Source organism: Gopherus flavomarginatus, chromosome 9 (genome assembly GCF_025201925.1).
Source record: "Gopherus flavomarginatus isolate rGopFla2 chromosome 9, rGopFla2.mat.asm, whole genome shotgun sequence".
Taxonomy (NCBI): Eukaryota; Metazoa; Chordata; order Testudines; family Testudinidae; genus Gopherus; species Gopherus flavomarginatus.
The window spans coordinates 24,449,130-24,470,893 of record NC_066625.1 but is presented as its reverse complement, the minus strand read 5'-3'; the positions used below and the strand labels follow the sequence as shown (position 1 = coordinate 24,470,893).

The following is a 21,764-nucleotide window of genomic DNA, read 5'->3' as shown; positions in this document are numbered from 1 at the left end:
ACCCTGTGACACCATGGTAACACTAGGGTGTTTTAGGAATATATAATAACAGCAACAAGAAGTTTAGAGCCTGATCAAAGCCAACTACAGTCAATCAAAATACTTCCTTTGATTTCAGAAGGCTCTGGATGGATCCTTATAAAGCACCATTCATTCCAGCATCTCAAAGTAGTTCTACAAACATTGTTGAACCTCATAACATCCCAGTGAGGTAGGTAAATGCCATTATTATTACACTGCTTTTGCAGCTGTGTAGACAGAGGCGCAGCTTGGCTAAGGGCCTGATTCAACACCTATTGAAATCAATGAGATTTTTATTCCCACTTGACTTCTATGGGCACTGGTTCGGCCTCGGTGACAAGTCCAATATTGCAGATAAAATCACAAGCAGAGGAGGGAATAGAGCCTGGGAAGTATGACACACTGGCATTCTGTGTCATAGAGCTTTCTTTACAGAATATTACACCAAAAATACATCTTTTCAGTATCTGCCACTGTCAGAGGATTCATCAAATCAGTAACATTTCAAAATGGCTGGACATTCTTAAATCAGTTTTAAAAGCTTCTGTTAAATTATAACCTTTTCCCCAGTAGTGTAATCTATTTCCATATGACTCAACAACTAAGTCTTCATGTTTGAGAATTTGCTGTGATTTATTATTGAGACATTGATTTAATATGATTTACATAACATTAATCAGAAGCTAAAGTGTGTAACAGTCCATATCACAAAAAGGAAAAACTTGTACAAAAACATGAATAGTGGGACAAAACAAAGAAATGCAGAAGGAACAAACAAAAAAAGAAAAATAGATATATATTTTAAAAATGCAAAATAAAAGAAACAAGGGAGAGAATTGATGGGAAGAAAAAGAAGAGGCTAAAGATCAGGTGTATATGAAAACAAAGATATTTCCCAAGAAAAGTGTGTACTTACTTAATTTTGACAAATTTACGGCATGGCACAGTGTTTTTTACACAAGTTTCTGTCAAAGGATCCATATCCTCAACGATGACAAAGGGGGCCTCCTCCAGGGTAACAATACTCAAGTGGTTGTCATCAGGGTCACTGTCTGCGAAAGAACTAAATCTCGGCCATACAGAATACGTCAGGCTCAGAGTCTTGTTCTCCCATTTTCCCACCTGAAACATGGAGAGACACACACTGCTGACATCTGCTTGCTTGGGGCTGTTGCTGTTTGAGATGTAACTTTTAGGGGACTGGTACATAGTTCCAACAAACTATATTGGAAAGAGAGTCTTAATTTTCCATCAGAATTGGTTTAGCAATATTTAGCTGACACACGAAGAGAGAAAATCCAGTAGGGTCAAGTCAACTGAGGATATATAATTTTTAAGAGGAAAAATGTAGGTAAAGGTCTGCTAGTGTCAGTGACAACATTGATTGTTGTTATTTAATTCTTAGCTATAACAAGGTCAACATTTTGAAAAAAAATATTTTATATTTGCACTACAGCAGCAACAGGTGCCCCCAGCTGTGCTATTGTCCCTGCTCCAAAGAGTTTCCTATCTAGGAACAAAATGTATGTCTGTCAATTTTATATGAGCGTTATTGGCATAACTCTCTGAAACAAAACAATACTTACCAGCACTTCTCTCCTTTAGGCATTCTTTAGCAACATACACACCTCAAAGCTTGGCATTTTTATTAAGAATGACACCTTCTAGGTAACAAATTAACACTAATACAATAGAGAGTTGTATTAATGGAACTTCACAACCAGCGGACAGGTTTCAATCTGGAAATCTTTGCAGTAGCATTCTCTGGGTATTACAAGTGTGGACTGATTATCAATTCATCAGAATGATATTCTTGTATAACAGGTGAATATAACTGAGCCGCTCAGTAATAGCAAACATAATGTAATTAAATCTGACATCCTTGTAGGGGAAGAAATGTCTAAGAAGCTCACCACAGTAGCATTTAACTTCAAAAAGGGAAACTACACAAAAATGAGGATGCTAGTTAAAAGGAACAGTCACAAGGATGAAATGCTTGCAAGCTGCATGCAGACTATTTAAAAACACCATAATAGAGGCTAAAACTAAATGTATTGTTTCCTTCCCCCCCACCAAAAAATGTAAGAGGACTAATAAATGTCACCATGGTTAAAGAGAGTAAAGAGGAGGTTAGAAGCAAGAAGGCATCCTCGAAAAATTGGAATTCAAATCCTAGTGAGGAAAATAGAAAGGAGTATAAATTTGGGCAAGTAAAGTATAAAAGTATAATAGTGTAGCCCTCCCTCCCCCAAAAAAATTAAAAAATAAATTATAATCAAAGAGCAACTAGCTAAGGACACAAAAACTAACAGCATTTTTTTTTAAACACATCAGAAGGGGAAAGCCTGCCAAATAGGCAATGGGCCCCTGGACGACTGAGGCACTAAAGGAGCATTCAAGGAAGATAAGGCAACTGCAGGGAAGCTAAATGAATTCTTTGCCTGCAATGAAGACCAATGTAATGTGAGGGACATCCCCACACCTGAGCCATTTGTTTTAGGTGACAATCTGAGGAACTGTCCAAGATTAAGGTGTCCAAATTGATAAGTCAAACAGTATTAAGTTACCAAGACCAGATGCTATTCAACCAAGAGTTCTAAAGGAACTCAGATATGAAATTGTAGCACTACTAGCCCTGGAATGTAACCTACCTTCTGTACCAGATGACTGCTAACATAATGCTTACTTTTAAAAAAGCTACAGAGCTAATCCTGACAATTAAAAACCAGTAAGTCTAACTTCAGAACCAGGCAAAATGGTTGAAACTGTAGTAAAGAACAGAACAGTAGTAAAGAACAGAATTATCAGGCACATAGAGGAAAACAATATGTTGGGAAACAATATGTTGGGAAATAGTCAACATGGTTTTTGTAAAGGGAAATCATGCCTCTCCAATCTATTAGAATTTTTGAGGAAGTCAACAAACATGTGGACAAGGGTGATCCAGTTGATATTATGTACTTGGACTGTCAGAAAGCTTTTGACAAGGTCCAACATCAAAGGCTCTTAAGCAAAATAAGCAGTCATGGGACAAGAGCGATCACAGATCAGTACCTGGTCAGTTTTCACAGTGGAGAGAAGTAAATAGCAGGGTCCCTCAACGATCTGTACTTGACCTGTGCTATTCAACATATTCATAAATGATATGGAAAAAGGGGTGACAGTGCGGTGGCAAAATTTGCAGACAATACACAATTACTCAAGGTAATTAAGTCCAAAGTTGACTGCAAAAAGTTACAAAGGGATCTCATTAAACTGGCCAACAAAATGACAGATGAAATTCAATGTTGATAAGTGCAAAGTAATGCCCATTGAAAAACATAATCCCAACTATACAGATAAAATGATGGGGGGTAAAAATTTGCTGTTCCCACTCAAGAAGGATCTTGAAAGCATTGTGGAAAGTTCTCTGAAAACATCTACTCAGTGTGCAGCAGCAGTTATAAAAGCTAACAAAATGTTAGGAACCATTAGGAAAGAGACAAATAATAAGACAGAAAATATAATGTCATTATATAAATCCATGGTATGCCCACACCTTGAATACTGCAGACAGTTCTGGTCCCCTTATCTCAAAAAGATACAACTTTTAGATAATGTTTTCACCTCACTGGAAAAGATACGGAGAAGTACAATAAAAAATATTAGGGATATGGAACAGCTTCCATATGAAGGGAGATTAAGAGACATATTGTTCATCTTAGAAAAGAGATGACTAAGGGGGAATAACAAAGGTCTATAAAATCATGAATGGAATGGAGAAAGCGAATAGGAAAGAGTTATTTACCTCTTCACATGACACAAAAGCTTGGGGGGAGGAGCACCTGATTAACTTAATAGGTGGCAGATTTAAAACAAACAAAAGAAAATACTTTTCACACAACATACAGTCAACCTGTGAAACTCACGGCCAGGAAATGCTGTGAATTCCAAAAGTTTAATTGGGCTAAAAAAAGAATTAGATAAATTCATGGAGGAGAGCTCCATCAATGGCTATTAGCCAAGATGGTCAGGGACACAACCCCATGCTCTGGCCTCTGATTGCCAGAAACTGGGACTGGATGACAGAGGATGGATCACTTGAAATTGTTCTGTTCATTCCCCCTGAAGCACTGGCACTGGGCACTGTCAGAGACAGGATACAGGGCTAGAAGCCCATTGGTCTGACCCAGCATGGCCGTTCTTATGTTCTCATAGTCTTACTATTCTCAAAATTGCAGTCATCTATTAAATCATTGTTAGAGCTGACTGAAGTAAAGCACTAACCATCTCACTTTTTTCTGTGACCTGTAAAAATGGCCAGGTCATTTTGTCATATTTGGCAAGAACAAATTCCAGTTGTGCATATTTTACTTCTCATTATAAATAATGCATTCTAACTTGTTTTACTTAGAAATGCAATAGCCTTAAAAGCTTAACAAGCAATCAAAGCCTCTAACTTTACAATAAATAATTTATTCGATCATTTCTAGCCTATTTTGAAGACTCAAGCCAAATTTTAAATTTCAAATTTGTTTTAAAAATTTGACCTCATTAAATTTTTTTTTAAATTACACACATTCCTAAGGTAATAGCCCCAATCCTGATCTATCTTGCGTGGGGCAAGGGTGTTTGGTTTTGTGCAAGTAGAAAGTTGGCAACCCGACATCTACCTCCGACCTGTCTATTCACAGCAGTAAGAAAAATAGAAAGAGGACATGGCTGGGATTCTGTTGCATTTACCTACTTATGAATATGGCAGTGCACCTGTAGACATAGCTTCGTGAAGAGACAACATGCTGCATAATTGTAAAAGCTTTCTTGTTTGGAAAGCCACTACTTCTTCCCATTATTCTGCTGAATCTCTGTCATATGTGGAAATATAATTACAAGCTGCCAGCTGGAATCTGAGCTTATTTGTTCATATAAAGATAAGGATTAAAGAAAATGTTTCATAGTTTAGTGTTCTATGTTTCAATTATCGTTATTGCCATTTTACCGTTCTGAGGAGGAGAGTAAAAAAGGGGGGAGGGCTGATTTTTAAGAAGTGCTGATCATTTACAACTGCAGATCAAGACAGTGCAAACTGCGGGGTGCTGAGCTCCCCTCAAAATTAGGCCCAGTATCTATAACAACTGTCACATTCAGGTAGGGGATTTACTCTAACAGTGTCAGACTAGTAACTTATTAACTAACTAACCTGAAAGTTAGCGATGGCATCGTATGTCAGCACTGTTCATCAGTGGAACCAAGTAAGACACACTGCTAGATCTCAGTCATACATTGTGACCCATCCAGATGGATTGCTATACATCCAAAAGGTCTCATTGACTTCAGCTGGGCTCTGTAGTATCAGGGAATTAGTCCATGTCTATTGGAAAGCTCTCCACTGACCAGCGTGGCAAACAGCAACAAGCTGATGTCAGTCTACACTGTATCGAAGCATGAGGGGACAATGATGAGAGGAAGTGGTAGAAAAATGCTCAGGAAATCTTGCTGGTGACTTGAGAATGGTAGGTGATGTGTAATGTTAATTAGAAAATGCCTGCAGATTGACCTTCTTGAGGAATGTTTGGGCTGGATATTGCTAGTTCTAATTAAGAACTCATTAGCACAAACACTGGAATTGCTCTGTCAAAGATGCTAGACACATGAGTGAACAGTTCTCATCTTCACATGATATTTAGATTTCTGAGCAGTGTGATGGCTGAACAGTATATATTTTTAATGAAAACACACAACTTATCAGCCACAGCTCTGAATTTCAAATTCACATTTTTTTCTAATTTATTTATTTTCATTTGGCATGCATATTGTTTAGTTTTTACAGAATTAAAGCGATTAATTAAAAACAGGAAGGATTTAATATTAAAATTAACTTTGGAAGTTTTCTGGTTTGCATTTTTGTATATTAAGTTGCATTATAGTATTGTTAACAAGAATCTGAATGATAAGTGCCAATGAGAATTTTAAATAATACTATTTTAAATCTTTAAACATTTCTTCTTCACCACATCCTTGTGCAGCAGATAAATATTCTCATTTTACAGACTGAGGGACTGAGGCAGAGAAGTTAAGGCTCCTACATCAGTAAAGAACTTAAGCACATACTTAACTTTAAGCATGTAACTGATTTCCCAGATCAGGGCCTTAAGTGATTTACCAAAGTCAAAATTGGGACTAGTTAGCATCTGTCATGGTATAATTCCCCAATCTGAACCTTAGAGTCCAAAAAATGGGGTACCAGCATGAATTCCTCTAAGCTTAATTACCAGCTTAGATCTGATAAGCTGCCACCACCCAAAAATATATAGTGTTTTGGGGCACTCTGGTCCCCCCAAAAACCTTCCCTGGGGACCCCAAGACTCAAATTCCTTGAGTTTTACAACAAAGGGGAATAAACCATTTCCCCTCCTTCTCCTTTCTTCCTGCCAGATCTTTCCCACCCTGGGTACACTAGGAGATCACCGTGATTCAAACTCCTTGAATCGCAACACAGAGAAATCAGGTTTCCTCCCCCACCATTCTCTCTCCCTGTCTCTCACCAATTTCCTGGTAAGTACAGACTCAATTCCCTTGAGCCTCAACAAGGGGAAAAAATCAAACAGGTCTTAAAAAGCAAAACTTTTAATAAAAAGAAAGAAAAAAAGTAAAAGTTGTCTCTGTAATTTAGATGATAAAAGTTACAGGGTCTTTCAGCTTATAGACACTAGAGAGAAGCCTCCTCCCAGCAAAATATAATTTAAAATACTCCCAGCAAACTACACATTTGCAAATACAGAAAATAATCAAAAGACTATAACCGCCTTTCCTACTTAATACTCACTATTCTGAATATATAAGAGACTGTAGCAGGGAGATTGGCAAGAAACCTGGTTTCACGTCTAGTCCCTTTCAGGACCCAGAGAGAACAAAGCAAAACCCAAAAAACACAAAGGCTTCCCTCCACTGACATTTGAAAGTATCTTGTTTCCTGATTGGTCCTCTGGTCAGGTGTTTTTGGTTCCCTGTTTGTTAACCCTTTACAGGTAAAAGAGACATTAACCCTTAACTATCTGTTTATGACAGCATCAGAGATGTCTTATAATTGAGGAGTTCCTAGATCCCATTATTGTGCTCATACCACTAGACCACACATCTCTATATTTTAAAATAATATCCAAATCTTTCTACTTTGTAGGTTACACCCACTTCTGTTTATAACCAAGACCAGGGATTGGCAACCTTTGGTGCGCGGCCTGCCAGGGTAAGTCCCCTGGCGAGCCGGGCTGGTTTGTTTCCTTGCCACGTCCACAGGTTTGGCCAATCACGGCTTCCACTGGTCATGGTTCACTGTCACAAGCCAATGGGGGCTGCGGGAAGTGGCGGCCAGCACATCCCTCAGCCACGCCGCTTCCCATAGCCCCCATTGGCCTGGGACGGCCAACCGCAGCCAGTGGGAACCACGATCAGCTGAACCTGTGGACGCAGCAAGTAAACAAACCGGCCCAGCCCGACAGGGCGCTTACACTGGCAGGCCATGGGCCAAAGGTTTCTGATCCCTGGTGTATTGGATCTTATCCTCTGCAAAGTAGTGATCCCCAGCTTGGATGCATTCCTTTTTAACTAAAATATGCAAAAGATGCATAATAAACAGCACAGTGAAGGTAGCAAATCCATGAAGATATTATGCAATGCAAAATACTAATCAGAATTGGTGGATGAATAATGGTTTAGTATTGTAGGATAAATAATCAAGTTGCAAATTTGAGTATATTTTATAAGTTTCAAGGTATGGTGCTAGGGACATTTGTTTTTTGAAAAACCTATCTGAAAATATTACCATTTTAAAAAGTATCTTTACTCAGAGACCACTGTTTGTTTACTATAGAGATGAATAATGTACTTTAATTATGATCTTGTAACTGTTTTGAGATAATCATCTCAGTGAGGAAAAACTGTTCATATTGAAGCCATATTTTTGACTAATTTTAAACTTTTATTGGGGGAAACCCAGTATGTTGGTCTGTCATTCTAATCAGATTCTTATTTTTTATTTATATATTTATTATTATTATTATTATTATTAACCCTTTGCACTTAAAAGGTTTCATGTGAAGGACTTAAGTACTTTACAAACATTGAACAAACACATCTTGGGCAGTAGATAATTAAATAATTGAGCATTTACTATATAGGGAAATATTTTGCCAAAGCTGGGCAATTTGTATGCAATTGCATATAATGGTTTGCAATTCAATGCAATAATGCACAGACTTGATTTTTTTTTACAATTATCAATACCTGATCATGCCTGATTTTAACTATATGAAACCCACTGATTTAAAGGGAGTTTGAAACTTCACCCTCCAATTAAGTCTGAAAATCTACTATTGAGCTGAATTGGGTTAGTCTTTTAAAAAAAGACAAAAAAAATACATCAATTTGATTGATGTATCACTGACAAAGGTACACTACACTGATCCTGTATATTCTGATGCAACATTATTTTAATGTTTATTCTCTAAAAGCTAAACTACATTTGATATGTATACATTTGGATATAGAGTCTCAAAAGCAGGGGATGATCTCTCAGCTATGAATGAATTAACAAAGCTTTTCAATAGTGTAGCAGTAGGAATGCCTGCTTGAGGGAGACAACTGTACATTGGGAAGTGGGCGGTAGTAGTCTTCCATCAAGGACCTGTGGAAATATATTGGGTCAAGAAACATGTTCTGCTGGTTTAAAGTGTAGCTTAACTAGATCTATACCAATGCAATGGGAAATCTAACATTTTATAGAGTGCAGTTTGTATGCAAACACATAATATATTCTGACAAAAATAGACATTTTAGCTATCAGTCTAAAACATGAGAAAAGGGACATGTATTACCAGTATATTTGTTATAGGTTTGTTGCTCTTAATTAGCATACATTTGCCAAAGGGCCTTTTAAGAAGAAAACAAATTACTAAGTTGTTATATCAGTTTCTCTCTTTGCACAGACCAATTCCGGCACTCTAATACGCATTATTAGAATTTAAATTGAAAGAAAATATGCTCCAAGAATTATCTGAGTTAAACATCTAACCAGGAGAAAGGCTCTACATAATAAACTGCGCAGTGAAAATAGCAAATCCATGAAGATATTATGCAATGTAAAATACTAATTAGAACTGGTGGATGAATTATGGTTTGGTATTGTAGGATAAAATATCAACTTGCAAAATTGAGTGTATTTTGTAAGTTTAAGCATAAATATCAGAGGAGTACTTAGGGCTCATTTCAGAGGGTGGTATATGATTTTTCTGGAGGTTTCTTTAGATGTTGGTTAAAAATCTCCCTTTTAATATAAGAAAAGGAGCAATTGTAGGAAAGAAAAAAATGATAGAATGATTTCACACATATAATTCTACTCAATGAGTGAATGAGATGCTGCATTCTCAGCAACATGAAAGGCAATGGAAGTGCTCTGCTGTAGGACTTGCTAAGAGGGGATTCTAATCAAGACTCACAAACAGAAATTTATAGCCTGATGCTGCAGCTACCAGGTCTTCCTCCACCAGGTAGCCTACTCCTTAAATGCCTCTTCCTCACTCCCCAGTGAAGGGTTGCTGGGTTCTTCTATTCCTCCCTCCACAGAAAAGGAGAGCAGAGCATGCGGGATGTTGCTAGTCTATCAAAGGGCACTTTCAGAGACTATCTCTTCTTAAGATGACAAAGGGGAAAACAAGAAAACCAACAGGGACATTTTTTACTCCTTTTTCCACATTTGAGGGCAGCAGATATTAGAGCCTGACAGTAGTTTCAGCTTCATTTCTGCTGAATTGTGACAGGATTTACTTCCTTGCCAGGAGAACACACTCCATGTGGCTAGAAGCACATGGATTTACAATCAAAAGCCCATGAAGGTGAGCCCAGAGCCAATCTATTGCAGAGGCATTTGTAGTATGACAAATTTGCCATTTGGATAGACCTGGGCTGCACAGATTGGTTTCAGAAGCACAAAATATCTCAGTAGAAATCTGGTCCTACAATAAGGAGCACTGCAACCAGGCTTTGATTTCCAATTCCTTACAGGAGGAGAAGAAAGCTGTGCAGTTCATTTCCAGGACTTTGATTTAGTTCAATCTGCTCATCACTGTGATCAATTATAGGAACAAGAGGAGATTGTTTCTACTAATCAGACCGTGCACTACAGGAAAGAGTCCAGCTGAGTTGTTCTTTGCTTATCTCTGGTTCAAGACATATGGTTTAGTCATAGGATATTCTATATTCTTCCCTGTCAGCTGCTCTGTAGCTATCTCCTCCTTTCTCTATTCTCCACCCCAGCTATTTCAGCTTCCGTTCACAGTTAACCATGCTGGCCTCCAAGCACAATAGACAACTCACATGTGAGAACCGTGTGAGTCCAACAAGTACTGCTTCAGCTCTCAGTAAGCCTCTTACATCACTTAGTACAGCACTAATACTTGGTTATCACTATCAAGAAGAAAATTGTCACCATTAATTCTTAACAGGAATATAAAAAGTTATTCCAACAGAAGAGCCAACATTCTGATGTCTTAACACAAATATGTATGTTCAGTGCCATTTGTTCTCTGCCAGTGTACATCCTGCTGGGCATGAATAAGCCATAACGACTGTCAAAATGTAGGCTATGCAAAATATTGTCAAATACACAAATGGAAATACTAAACAGAAATAGTGAACATTGCTACTTGTTGCCATCAGCAGATTAAGTTGAAGCCCAATGCTACTAATTCGCTTTGCCTATTGATCTTGGGCCTCATCTACACTGTGGGGGAGGGGTTGATATAAGATAAGCAACTTCAGCTACTAGAATAGCGTGCGTAGCTGAAGTCGACGTACCTTATTTTGACTTACCTCCCATCCTCATGGCGTGGGATTGACGGCTGCAGCTCCCCCGTCGACTCCGCTTCCGCCTCTCACCCTGGTGGAGTTCCGGAGTCAACAGGGAGCGTGTTCGGGGATCGATTTATTGTGTCTAGATGAAACGCGATAAATGGATCCCTGATAGATTGAGCACTACCCGTTGATCCGGCGGGTAGTGTTGACGTACTCTTGCTGGCATCACAATACACAGAATTAGAACTTAAAATTGAAGAGTCTAGACATCTATATCAGGTCCTGACGATTTGAAACACATAAACAAAATAGAGCGAGCTTGTATAACAGAGAAGAATGAAGTGGGAATACTACTTGAAGGGGTGCATTAGTTCATATTATTACAATGCTTTGAAAATGAAAGGTTCTGTGCTGAGAGTTATTATTATAGTTAATTTATCCTAACATTGAGCAGTGTATTAGTGTACACGTGTGAAATCCTGCAGTCCTTAGTCCCTTATTGTGGCATGAATGAAGACTGAATAAGGACTGCAGGATTTGCTTTTGCTTATTTTACCCCCTCCTCCATTGGAATAGAAGATCTAACATGATCACTCTATCCTGTTCCCAATTAAGGCTATGAAAGGAGGACATTTATTGAACCGAAGTGGTGTGGGAGCACCACAACTCAGTTGACAAGATTTCACAGCAGCAGTTAGAATGGATAAAAAGTGTGCATGTGTGGTATACAGACTATAATTGATTGTGGGCACCCAGACTCTCTTCCTGTGTGTCTGCTTCTCTTCCCCTGTTGCTAAATTACAGAGCAGATTAATAACACTGTCAGGATTTTAACAGAAGACACAACAAAACTAACTATGAATTAATTAAAAGTAAAGTTGGGTTAAAACAAAACCATTATCTGTCATTTGTAACTATGCATAAATCAAGTGCCTCTTCTAGACAACCCAAGGCTTGTAAAACTTCGCATGATTCTCCATTAACTTTTGTTCAGGGGGGCAGTTGTTTCAGTCAAGTGGACAGGGCGTGGCCTTGGGAGTCAGGAGAGCTGGGTTCTATCCTTGTCTCCGCTACTGACTGGCTGAGTGATTTTTAGGTACATCACTACATCTCTCTGTCTGTGTCTCCTCTCATGAGTTGGCTTTCTTGGCTATTTAGACTGTCAGCTCTTCAGGGCAGAGACTGTCTCATGTGTTTGTACTGTGACTTGCACCACAAGGCCCCAGTCTTGGTTGGGGCCCTCTAGGCACTAATGTAATGCAAACGGTTGTAATTATAAATAGGCAAAATCCTCTTTTCCCGTTCAGTAACCATGCAAATGAATTGCCATGATGTTAGTACAAGGAGTACTGTGCCAGAGTGTGCCTAGTTTGAATTGGAAACCTAAGCAGACTCAAGAAATGAGAGTTATCCTGTGCAGTTAATAAAACTGATGGCAAACTTCATGAATATAAAATTAGCATTTGTTACTTAGATAGCTGGTGCACACAGTGCCACAGACATAAGACAACAAGGTTCCTGTCCAAAGCAGGTATAATGTAGGGTACACAATTAAAGTGAAGCAATTGTAGAAGTGAAGAACTGGAAGCGACCTCAATAGGTCATCTAGTACAGTCCTGTGCACTGAAGACCATCCCTGACAGGTGTTTGTCCAACCTGTTCTTAAAAATCTCCAATGATGGAGATTCCACAAGCTCCCTAAACAATTTGTTCCAGTGCTTAACTACCCTGACAGTTAGGAAGTTTTTCCTAATATTCAATCTAAACCTCCCTTGCTGCAATTTAAGCCCATTGTTTCTTGTCCTATCCACAGAGGTTAATGAGAACAATTTTTCACCCTCCTCCTTGAAACTACATTTTATGTACTTGAAAACTTATGTCCCCCCCAGTCATCTCTTCTCCATACTAAACAAACCCATTTTTCCAATCTTCCCTCATAGGTCATGTTTTCTGGACCATTAATCATTTTTGTTGCTCTCTCTGGACTTTCTCCAATTTGTCCAAATCTTTCCTGAAATGTGATGGCCAGAACTGGACACAATACTCCAGCTGAGACCAAATCAGCTTGGAATAGAGCAGAAGAATTATGACTTATGTCTCGCTTACAACACTCCTGCTGATACATCCCAGAATGTTTGTTTTTCAGCAGTGTAACACTGTTGACTCATGTTTAGCTTGTGATCCAGTATGACCCCTAGATCCCTTTCCGCAGCACTCCTTCTTAGACAGTCATTTCCCATTTTGTATGTGTTCAACTGATTGTTCCTTCCTAAGTGGAGTACTTTGCATTTGTCCTTATTGAATTTTATCATATTTCTTTCAGACTATTTGTCCAGATCATTTTGAATTTTAATTCCGTCCTCCAAAGCACTTTCAACCCCTCCCAGCTTGGTATCATCTGCAAACTTTATAAGTGTACTCTCTATGCCATTATGTAAATTATTTATGAAGATATTGAACAGAACTGGACCCAGACATACCCAGTGTAGACCAAGCCAGTGAGCAAAAGTGGAAGGAGAAACCACAATATAGAAGCCCTATTATAAATAGGGTCCTCCCAAATTCACCATCCATTTTCATAAATGTAACGGTCAGAGCATTTTAAAAATCTTGAATTTCACTGTTTCAGATATTTAAGTCTTAAATTTCACAGTATTGTAACAAACCATGAATATGTATTTAAAAACAGAAAAATATAAACATGTAAAGCCCTTAAGACTCAGCATTTCTCAAGCTGGGTGTCCTGACCCAAAAGGCTATTGTAACAAGTATCAGAGGTCAAGTATCAGAGGGGTAGCCATGTTAGTTTGTATCTGTAAAAAGCAACAAAGAGTTCTGTGGCACCGTATAGACTAACAGTAGTATTGGAGCATAAGCTTTCGTGGGTGAATACAAGGTGCCACAGGACTCTGTCACTTTTTAAATATAAAAATAGACTTCAAAGAGAAACTGCTGAGCTACAATTTATTTGCAAACTTAACACCATCAATTTGGGCTTGAATAGGGACTGGGAGTGGCTGGCTCACTACAAAAACAATTTTCCTTTTCTTGGTATTGATACTTCCTCATCAATTATTGGGAGTGGACAACATTCACCCTGACTAAACTGGCCTTCAGTATTGATTCTCCATTTGTAAGATAACTCCCTTCTCTTCATATGCCAATATACATTTATGTCTATATCTGTAATTTTCACTCAACGCATCTGAAGAAGTGGGGGCTTTACCCACGAAAGCTTATGTCCAAATAAATCTGTTGGTCTTTAAAGTGCCACTGGACTTCTAGCTGTTTTTAAGGCTATTGTAAAGGAGTCACGCTATTGCCACTCTTACTTCTGCGCTGCCTTCAGAGCTGGGCAACTGCAAAGCAGTAGCCGCTGGCTGGGTGTCTTGCTTTGAAGGCAGCGCCGCTGCTATCAAAAGCGCAGATGTAAGGGTAGCCATACTGTGACTCCCCCTACAATAGCCTTGCAACCTCCTTTTGGGTCAGGATCCCAGTCTGAAAAACACAAATGTACCATGCATCTGAAGAAGTGGGTTTTTCACCCATGAAAGCTTGTGCCCAAATAAATCTGTTAGTCTTTAAGGTGACTCCGGACTCCTTGTTGTTTTTATGTACTTTTGTACACTTTTACCCTATAGTGTAGGGTATTTTTATAGTATAGAGTAAAAGTATACAAAAGACCAGATTTCACAGGGAAGGACCAGATTTCATGGTCCATGACACATTTTTTCATGGCTGTGAATTTGGTAAGGCCCTAACCATAAATGCATTTGGAGACAAAGTTGTGTGCAAAGTCCCAAGCAGACAGTGCTAAAGCAAACTGTTGTACCAGCACACAAAAATACTTTCAGTTCTCCAGACATCTTTATTTCAATAGTACATTGCTTTAACAAATAAACTATTCCCACTGGGTCTCTTTCCTTTTAATTGGCTAATTATATTTTCAGTTCCCAATATAAGGGCCACAAGAATCCAAATCTGACGAGCTCTCCCTCCAGGCGACTCTAAGGTAGTCTCATAACCCAAGCAATCTGGGCTAGTGTTCAACATGGGGAGAATCAAGTAATTTTTCTCTAATATTCCTTTTAAAATCTCTTTTCTCATTGTGGTAATATCCATTTAATTGAGCAGTAAATGCACTATAGAAGGACCATTTGGAACTCTGCATTATGTAACCCAGAAGATGGAGCTATTGAACAGTTCAGAGACAGGTCTGAAAAATTTGATTTATGCTCCATCCCTAAATCCAATTAGCTACAAGTAGTTACAGTCTACAGCAAACAGATCTATAGAAAGGAGAATAGTTTGCTTAGAGGACAAAGAGCATGGCAATGTGTGTGTCTGAAAAGAGAGTCTGTTTAAAGATCCCTAAGAAGCCAATTAAAGTCAACAGCGAAATTACAAGTGGGAGTAAGATTACTGTGGGCAGACATCATAGTGATAGGACCATATGTGTGTATATAGAAACTTCATTAAGGTGGAGTCTGTAATTTAGGGTAATACACAGTAAAGAGATACTGTATTTTTCCAAAACAGACACATTATAAATATTATATATATATATATATATATATATATATATATATATATATATATATATATACACATACACATACACACACACATACACACACACATACACACACACACACTTCCGTATACAAACATTTTGAATCTCTGCTTCAAGGATAAAACTCAACACAGTTTTAACTATGAAATGGCAATTACTGCTTCCATAATGCACGCATACAGTATACATTTGTAGGCACACACGCACACAAATATACTTAAAAGCTCCTGAATTCTAGCAGCCACGTCTTACATCTTCACCTGGATTTAGGAAGTTTTCCTTTTGTTTTGGTTTAACCTCTCCAGGATACAAGTGAAAATATATAACACAGCTGAGAATGCAGCAGCTTGTCTGATGTCAGATAGAAATACTAGTTATTAGAGCCTCATCTCATTCAGTCTTTACCAAAGTAACCCAGTGAATTGGCTAGAAAAAACATTTTCTGATAACATCTTTTGTGTATGTACATTTTCTGCAAACTACAACTGGCAATAGCTGAAGATAGTAATGATAAATAATTTATCTTTATGTATCATATTTAAACAAAAACAACTAAAAACTCAACAAAACATAACATACAGAATAGCTCATTACTATACATTATAAAAAATTGATAAATCAAGTGACTGTCACTAGTAATATCATCCTGGCTGAAGACCAAAATAATTGCAGGGAAGTAAAGAAAAACATATGCCACATGCACCACACAAATTCTAAAAGGAATAATCAGATATAAAGGTGCAACTTGTAGAAAGTCAATATTATCATTGAAATGGATAGCTTGATGTTGTGGTGGGAATAAAGCATTTTAACAATAGGATTCCATTCAACGGGTTTTGCAATCTATGTGAGGTACTATGAACTGTTAGATTATATTTATGGTACTAAATATTTTCAGGATATTAGAACATAAGTAATCAAAGGACCAGTATGTTAACAATAAATATTTGACAAAGATTATACCGGAGAGTGAATATTATACAACAAATAGCACTATGACTGGGCAGCTAACTAACGCAAAAACATCATTGCAATAATTTGCATTAGTATAATTCAGTATATAATATGCTTGCTAAATTACAAGACTATTATTCATAATAATTATGTAACAAAAAATGTGACAGAATGAGATGAATAGCTACATCTGCTCTCATTACGGTTCAAACAGGCACATTCCCCTTCAGAACACATTTCATTTGCAATCTCTATATAACAGAGCACATGATTTCTTTTTCTCTCAAACACCAACAGGTGCGGTGGAGATGTACAAACTTGGAATATCTCACTCATATCAAGAAATTAATATCAAGCAAATATATAGACTGACATACACTTTTTGTAGGAAAACTAGCTGTTTTCTTTGTTCTAGTGGACTTCTTCAACTACTCTTAGGGAATATTTCATCTTAGTTTTAAATCAGTATCTGGAAACTACAAGATTTGATCAATTAAGCATGTCAGTTTAGTAACAACGGACAATGGAAGAAAACTACCACTAAAAACAAACCTTTCAAAATTAATGGGTCCTGCACATGCCTATCACAACATGTGGTATACCTTACCCAGTGCATCAAAAGTGCCCAGCAACAACTATGTGGGTGACTCCAGCCAATCACTAAGCTTGCAAATGAACTCACAGAAAAATGATAAAGGACAAAAACCCCATATCACCTGTGGATAAACACTTTCCACAAAGTGATCATTCCATATCTGATCTTTCAATATTTATCCTCAGACAAACCCTGCATGCACCTTCAGAAGGCAAGCCTGGGAACTTAAATTCATGATGTTAGACACCACATATCATAGGGCTTGGCTACACTCACACTTTACAGCGCTGCAACTGGGGTGTGAAAATACACCCCCCTGAGCGCTGCAAGATACAGTGCTGTAAAGTGTCAGTGTAATCAGGGCAGCAGCGCTGGGAGCGCGGCTCCCAGCGCTTCACGCTACACCCGTAAGGGATGTGGTTTACATGCAGCGCTGGGAGAGCTCTCTCCCAGCGCTGCCACTCTGACTACACTCACACTTCAAAGCGCTGCCGCGGCAGCGCTTTGAAATTCCAAATGTAGCCATGATGTTAGACTCAACAGGGACACTGGTTTCATGGCTCATTACAACAATTTGTAACACACACTTGCCAGCTAACCCTTATTGGACTATTTCAAACTCCTATTGCATAACAATCTAACCCTTATTGCTCACTCCATTTTGATGGCCTCCTACAACATGCATTACCTCTTATGCTTAACAATCTGCTCTTACTTGTATTTAACTTAATCTGATTTCCTTCCCAAGACTGAAGAAGAGCTCTGTGTATAACTTATACCTTCCACCAACAGAAGTTGGTCCAATAAAAAATACTGCATCACCCACCTTGTCTCACTGCAGAGAAAAGCATAAGAGAAAACACTTCTTCTAAGGAAAAAAGCATTTGTCATCCTCCTTCCATTGCAAAATATGATGCATGGCAGGATAGAGAATACTGGAATCACTTTATATTTTTGAAGGTCCTCTTGCATGACACTTTTCTCTAGATCCCAGTTTCCTCAAGAAGCATGCTACAATTAGTACATATACAAGTTAATGACAGGAAACATTAATTCTAGAATAGAACCTGAAAGTTCTTGGTGAAGTTCAAGAAACATATTGGAACCTCTGACCCCAAAACTGGGTTGAGAGCCTCACAAGGGAGACTATGCAGCTCTACCCCTTATTCCGCATCCCACTCCTCGGTGGACAGGAAAGCATAGATATTGTGGCCCTCAGGCACTAGAGCAGTGTTTCCCAAACTTGTGATGCCGCTTGTGTAGGGAAAGCTCCTGGCGGGCCGGGCTGGTTTATTTACATGCCCCGTCCGGAGGCCCAGCCAATCACGGCTCCCACTGGCTGCGATTCACTGCTCCAGGCCAATGGGAGCTGCTGGAAGTGGCACAGGCCGAGGGCTGTACCAGCTGCCACTTCCAGCAGCTCCCATTGGCCTGGAGCAGCGAACCATGGCCAGTGGGAGCTGCGATCAGCCGAACCTGCGCCCGGGGCAGGTAAATAAAGTGGCCCAGCCCACCAGGGACTTTCCCTACACAAGCGGCATCCCAAGTTTGGGAAACATTGCACTAGAGTAATAAGTGATATATATACACACACCCCTATATTACAGATAGATAGCAGCAGAGCAATCACACAGGTTATTGCAGTTCTGAGTGGTTTTACTGCTGCTCCTTAGTTTGTGAAGAAAAGTCTCAGTGCATGGCATAGTTCCTTCAGCTGTGTTGAGATTAGGATTTGACCCAACTAGCCTAGGGCAGCATAGCCTTGATTAGTGGAAGTTTTCAAATAAGCCTGAGAAATACTGGATTAGATCTAAGCCCATGGTATGAACACTCGGAACCCTCTAATAGTGCAGGTTTGGAATTTCACTATAATAGGAGAGTACTACTCAGGCCAACGACCTCCTTTTTCTTCACCTCCAGATTGATGGTTTGACTGCTGCCTTCTTGGCTGATACATAGGGGACTGAATCAGGGACCTTCCAAAACTAAAAGCATGAGCTGCTACAGCTTGAGCTAAAGTGCCAAGAATCTATACATTGGAGCTGTGACAACTCATATCTTCTGTGGATTGGCACAGAAGGGACCTCATACGCACACTAGTGGGTTATAGTGGCAGGGCCTCGGCAGCTGAAGTAGTGTCTAGATGGCCATATCTTCACTCCCAGTGGGGAACAGCTCCAGCACAAATGCCCCTGCTCCTGTATTCTTCCCATTGGAACCAGTTGCTATAAAAATAGGAATCAAGCATTCTTCACCACTCCTCCACAACAGTTACAATTCTTCTTCTATTTTTTTCAGTCAGAGAGGAGGAGAATGGGGAGTATTCTTTTGGAACACAGCATTTAACAACTGCTAGGTAATAACTGATGCATTCTAAGGAAATTAGCAAAGTAGAACACCAGTACAATGAAGTGAAATTTCACTATAATAAAACTTATTAAAAAAAGCCAGGTGGTTCACTGAAAAGCAGAGATGCAAATTTGGACTTTACTCTGAATACAGTTTTGTCATGAACACATCTAGAGATACATTGTGTTTACATTTTAACTAACATGATTTTAAACAGGACTTTGCAACTAAGCGAGCCAAGAAAGTGTGTTGCTACATCTACTCTAGGTGTAAAGTCATGTTTAACATCATGTTAGAACATATTAGCCCCATGACAAAGTTGCCTATAAGAAGGTTCCATTGTATATTTCACATGAGGAATATGTAAGCAAATGGACATTTAGTTCCCAGTTATTTCAACCGTTTTAGTTAAAAGGTATATAGTCTCCCCATATTTGTTGTTGAAAGTACCATTGTGTGGACTGAATTGCCAACAAAACTGCAACCTCACTTCATCTACTTTGGATGCAATGATTTCCTGAGAAATTATACTTGGTACTGTATTACCTCAGTGGTTTTTCAACATCATGGTAATTTGACAACAAAAAGCTTTCCAAAATCCAGACCAATGTTCTGTTTCTCAGCTCTCAGTGTGGACAGTGCATGCTACACTTCCTCTATTGGCTATATGAAACAGGAGATTTTTTTGCTAGACATAATTCTCCGTGCAGAACTTAATTCTCTTATCTCAGACAGGGGATTCCTCCACCACAAGACTGGCGTTTTCATGATATGCATGTCATATCTTGCACATCAAGGCTAACTCCTGCTTCTGCAAGTTAATCAAAGTGCAAAATCAAGCCCTAGACCATATACAATAAATGCAGTGTTAATGCACAGTTGGAATTTTAGTAAGTCTGGAAATATGGAAGTGAAGCAACATGTGATTTGGAATAGACTCAGTTCTGTTGTACATACAATGTAATATTTTCTACAAACATTTTTGCAAGCAGGAGTAAAGTAAAAAATGTTTTTTACATCTCGCTAATTTATTATGCATTTTAAAAAAGTCTCTCTTTTCCCCCCTTGCCCTAGAAATATGAGAGATATCAGATGCTCACTTCCCTTTCTGTGCAGGTGGGCAGACATGAACAGTGATATCACACAAGGCTATAACCTGAACTGTACTACTCCCTGCCTCCAATCTAGGACCAAAGGAGTAGTAAGTCTCACTCTTAGGATACAGCAGCATTTGACATTACTCTGAAGACTGGGGTTCTTCAGAAAAAGAAGGATTTGAGGATATTGTAGCTAATTTTATAAAGGTAATAGGAAGCAGGAAAAATGTTTTTAATAAATCAGACTATGTGTTTGCCTTTACACATCACAGAATAGTAACAAAGCACAAAAATTGCTTTTAGCCTGTGCGCACCTTTATATCTGGAATATACTCTTGTTTAAAGTGTAACATGTTTCTGCTTTTGCTACTAAATGTTCTCCATAAAGTAAGGTTTGGTATATGATATGCAAAGTAGCTGAATTAATTTTTCTCTAGGAACTTAATTTTGCATTTGATATTTTTTATCTATTTTTACTACACTTTGATATGGTTTTTGCATTTAATTTCCTTGGCTTCTTTTAAAAAAAAAAAAGAACAGAGGATATGTGATTCATGCTTAAAATGTTTGTATTTAAATAGCCCCAAAAGCCTTTGATGTTCATATCTCCGTGAGGTCAATTGATTGGGAAAGGATGATACCTCATTGAGGTGAACCGACACTACTGTTTGGCTGTGAAGGGATTTCTGCAGGGCTCGTTTAACAGGGCAGCAGCACATCACACTGTATTAGAGAGAACGGTGGTGCTGCTTACTCTTCCATTTTTATCCAGGTAGACCATTTCAATGAAGCACACACACTACACACTCTATGTAAACTGTCTTGCCTGAGAACATGCCCTGTGCCCAGCAAGAATGGGTGGGAGAATACATACTTGTGGAGCTTCTTTAAGGTCTATCATAATATCTTGGTGGATGCCTACTTAACATTTCCAGAAGTGATTTTCAGTCTTATAACTATTATTCATTCAACCAATCTTTTTCAAACTTGGTTGTGGACCACCCACCCCCCTCCGCCCCCCTTCCCCCAGTTAATAATATTTATACATTAAGTGTAAGTTTCAAAGTTTGCATGTCTGAGTCATTTATAGAGGGAAAGTGATACTTTTTTTAATTTTTACAGTGAGAACATGTACCTTTTTTCAGCCTGTAACAACTCAGCTATGGCTGAATGGATTTTCTGCACATTTAAACCTTGCAGCTAAATCCAGTATAGGTATTTTTAGTCCCAAAAGAGACATTTTATGGAAGTTATAATCAAGTAAAAACAGATTATTATACTATGAGCAAAGCAAAACTGAATCAAGGGATTTCATATTAAAACTTGTACCTTCCGGAGAAAACTAGAT

At 38.6% G+C, this 21,764-nt stretch overlaps 1 protein-coding gene across 1 annotated transcript in view; it reads right to left on the bottom strand.

Moving 5' to 3' along the window:
* The window catches only part of GRIN2A (glutamate ionotropic receptor NMDA type subunit 2A), a 284,374-nt gene that overhangs the window by 76,820 nt on the left and 185,790 nt on the right, over positions 1 to 21,764 (bottom strand). The window contains exon 6 of the mRNA XM_050966516.1: positions 938 to 1,143. Within this exon, the coding sequence (XP_050822473.1) occupies positions 938 to 1,143 (206 nt within the window). The remainder of the gene's footprint in view (positions 1 to 937; positions 1,144 to 21,764) is intronic.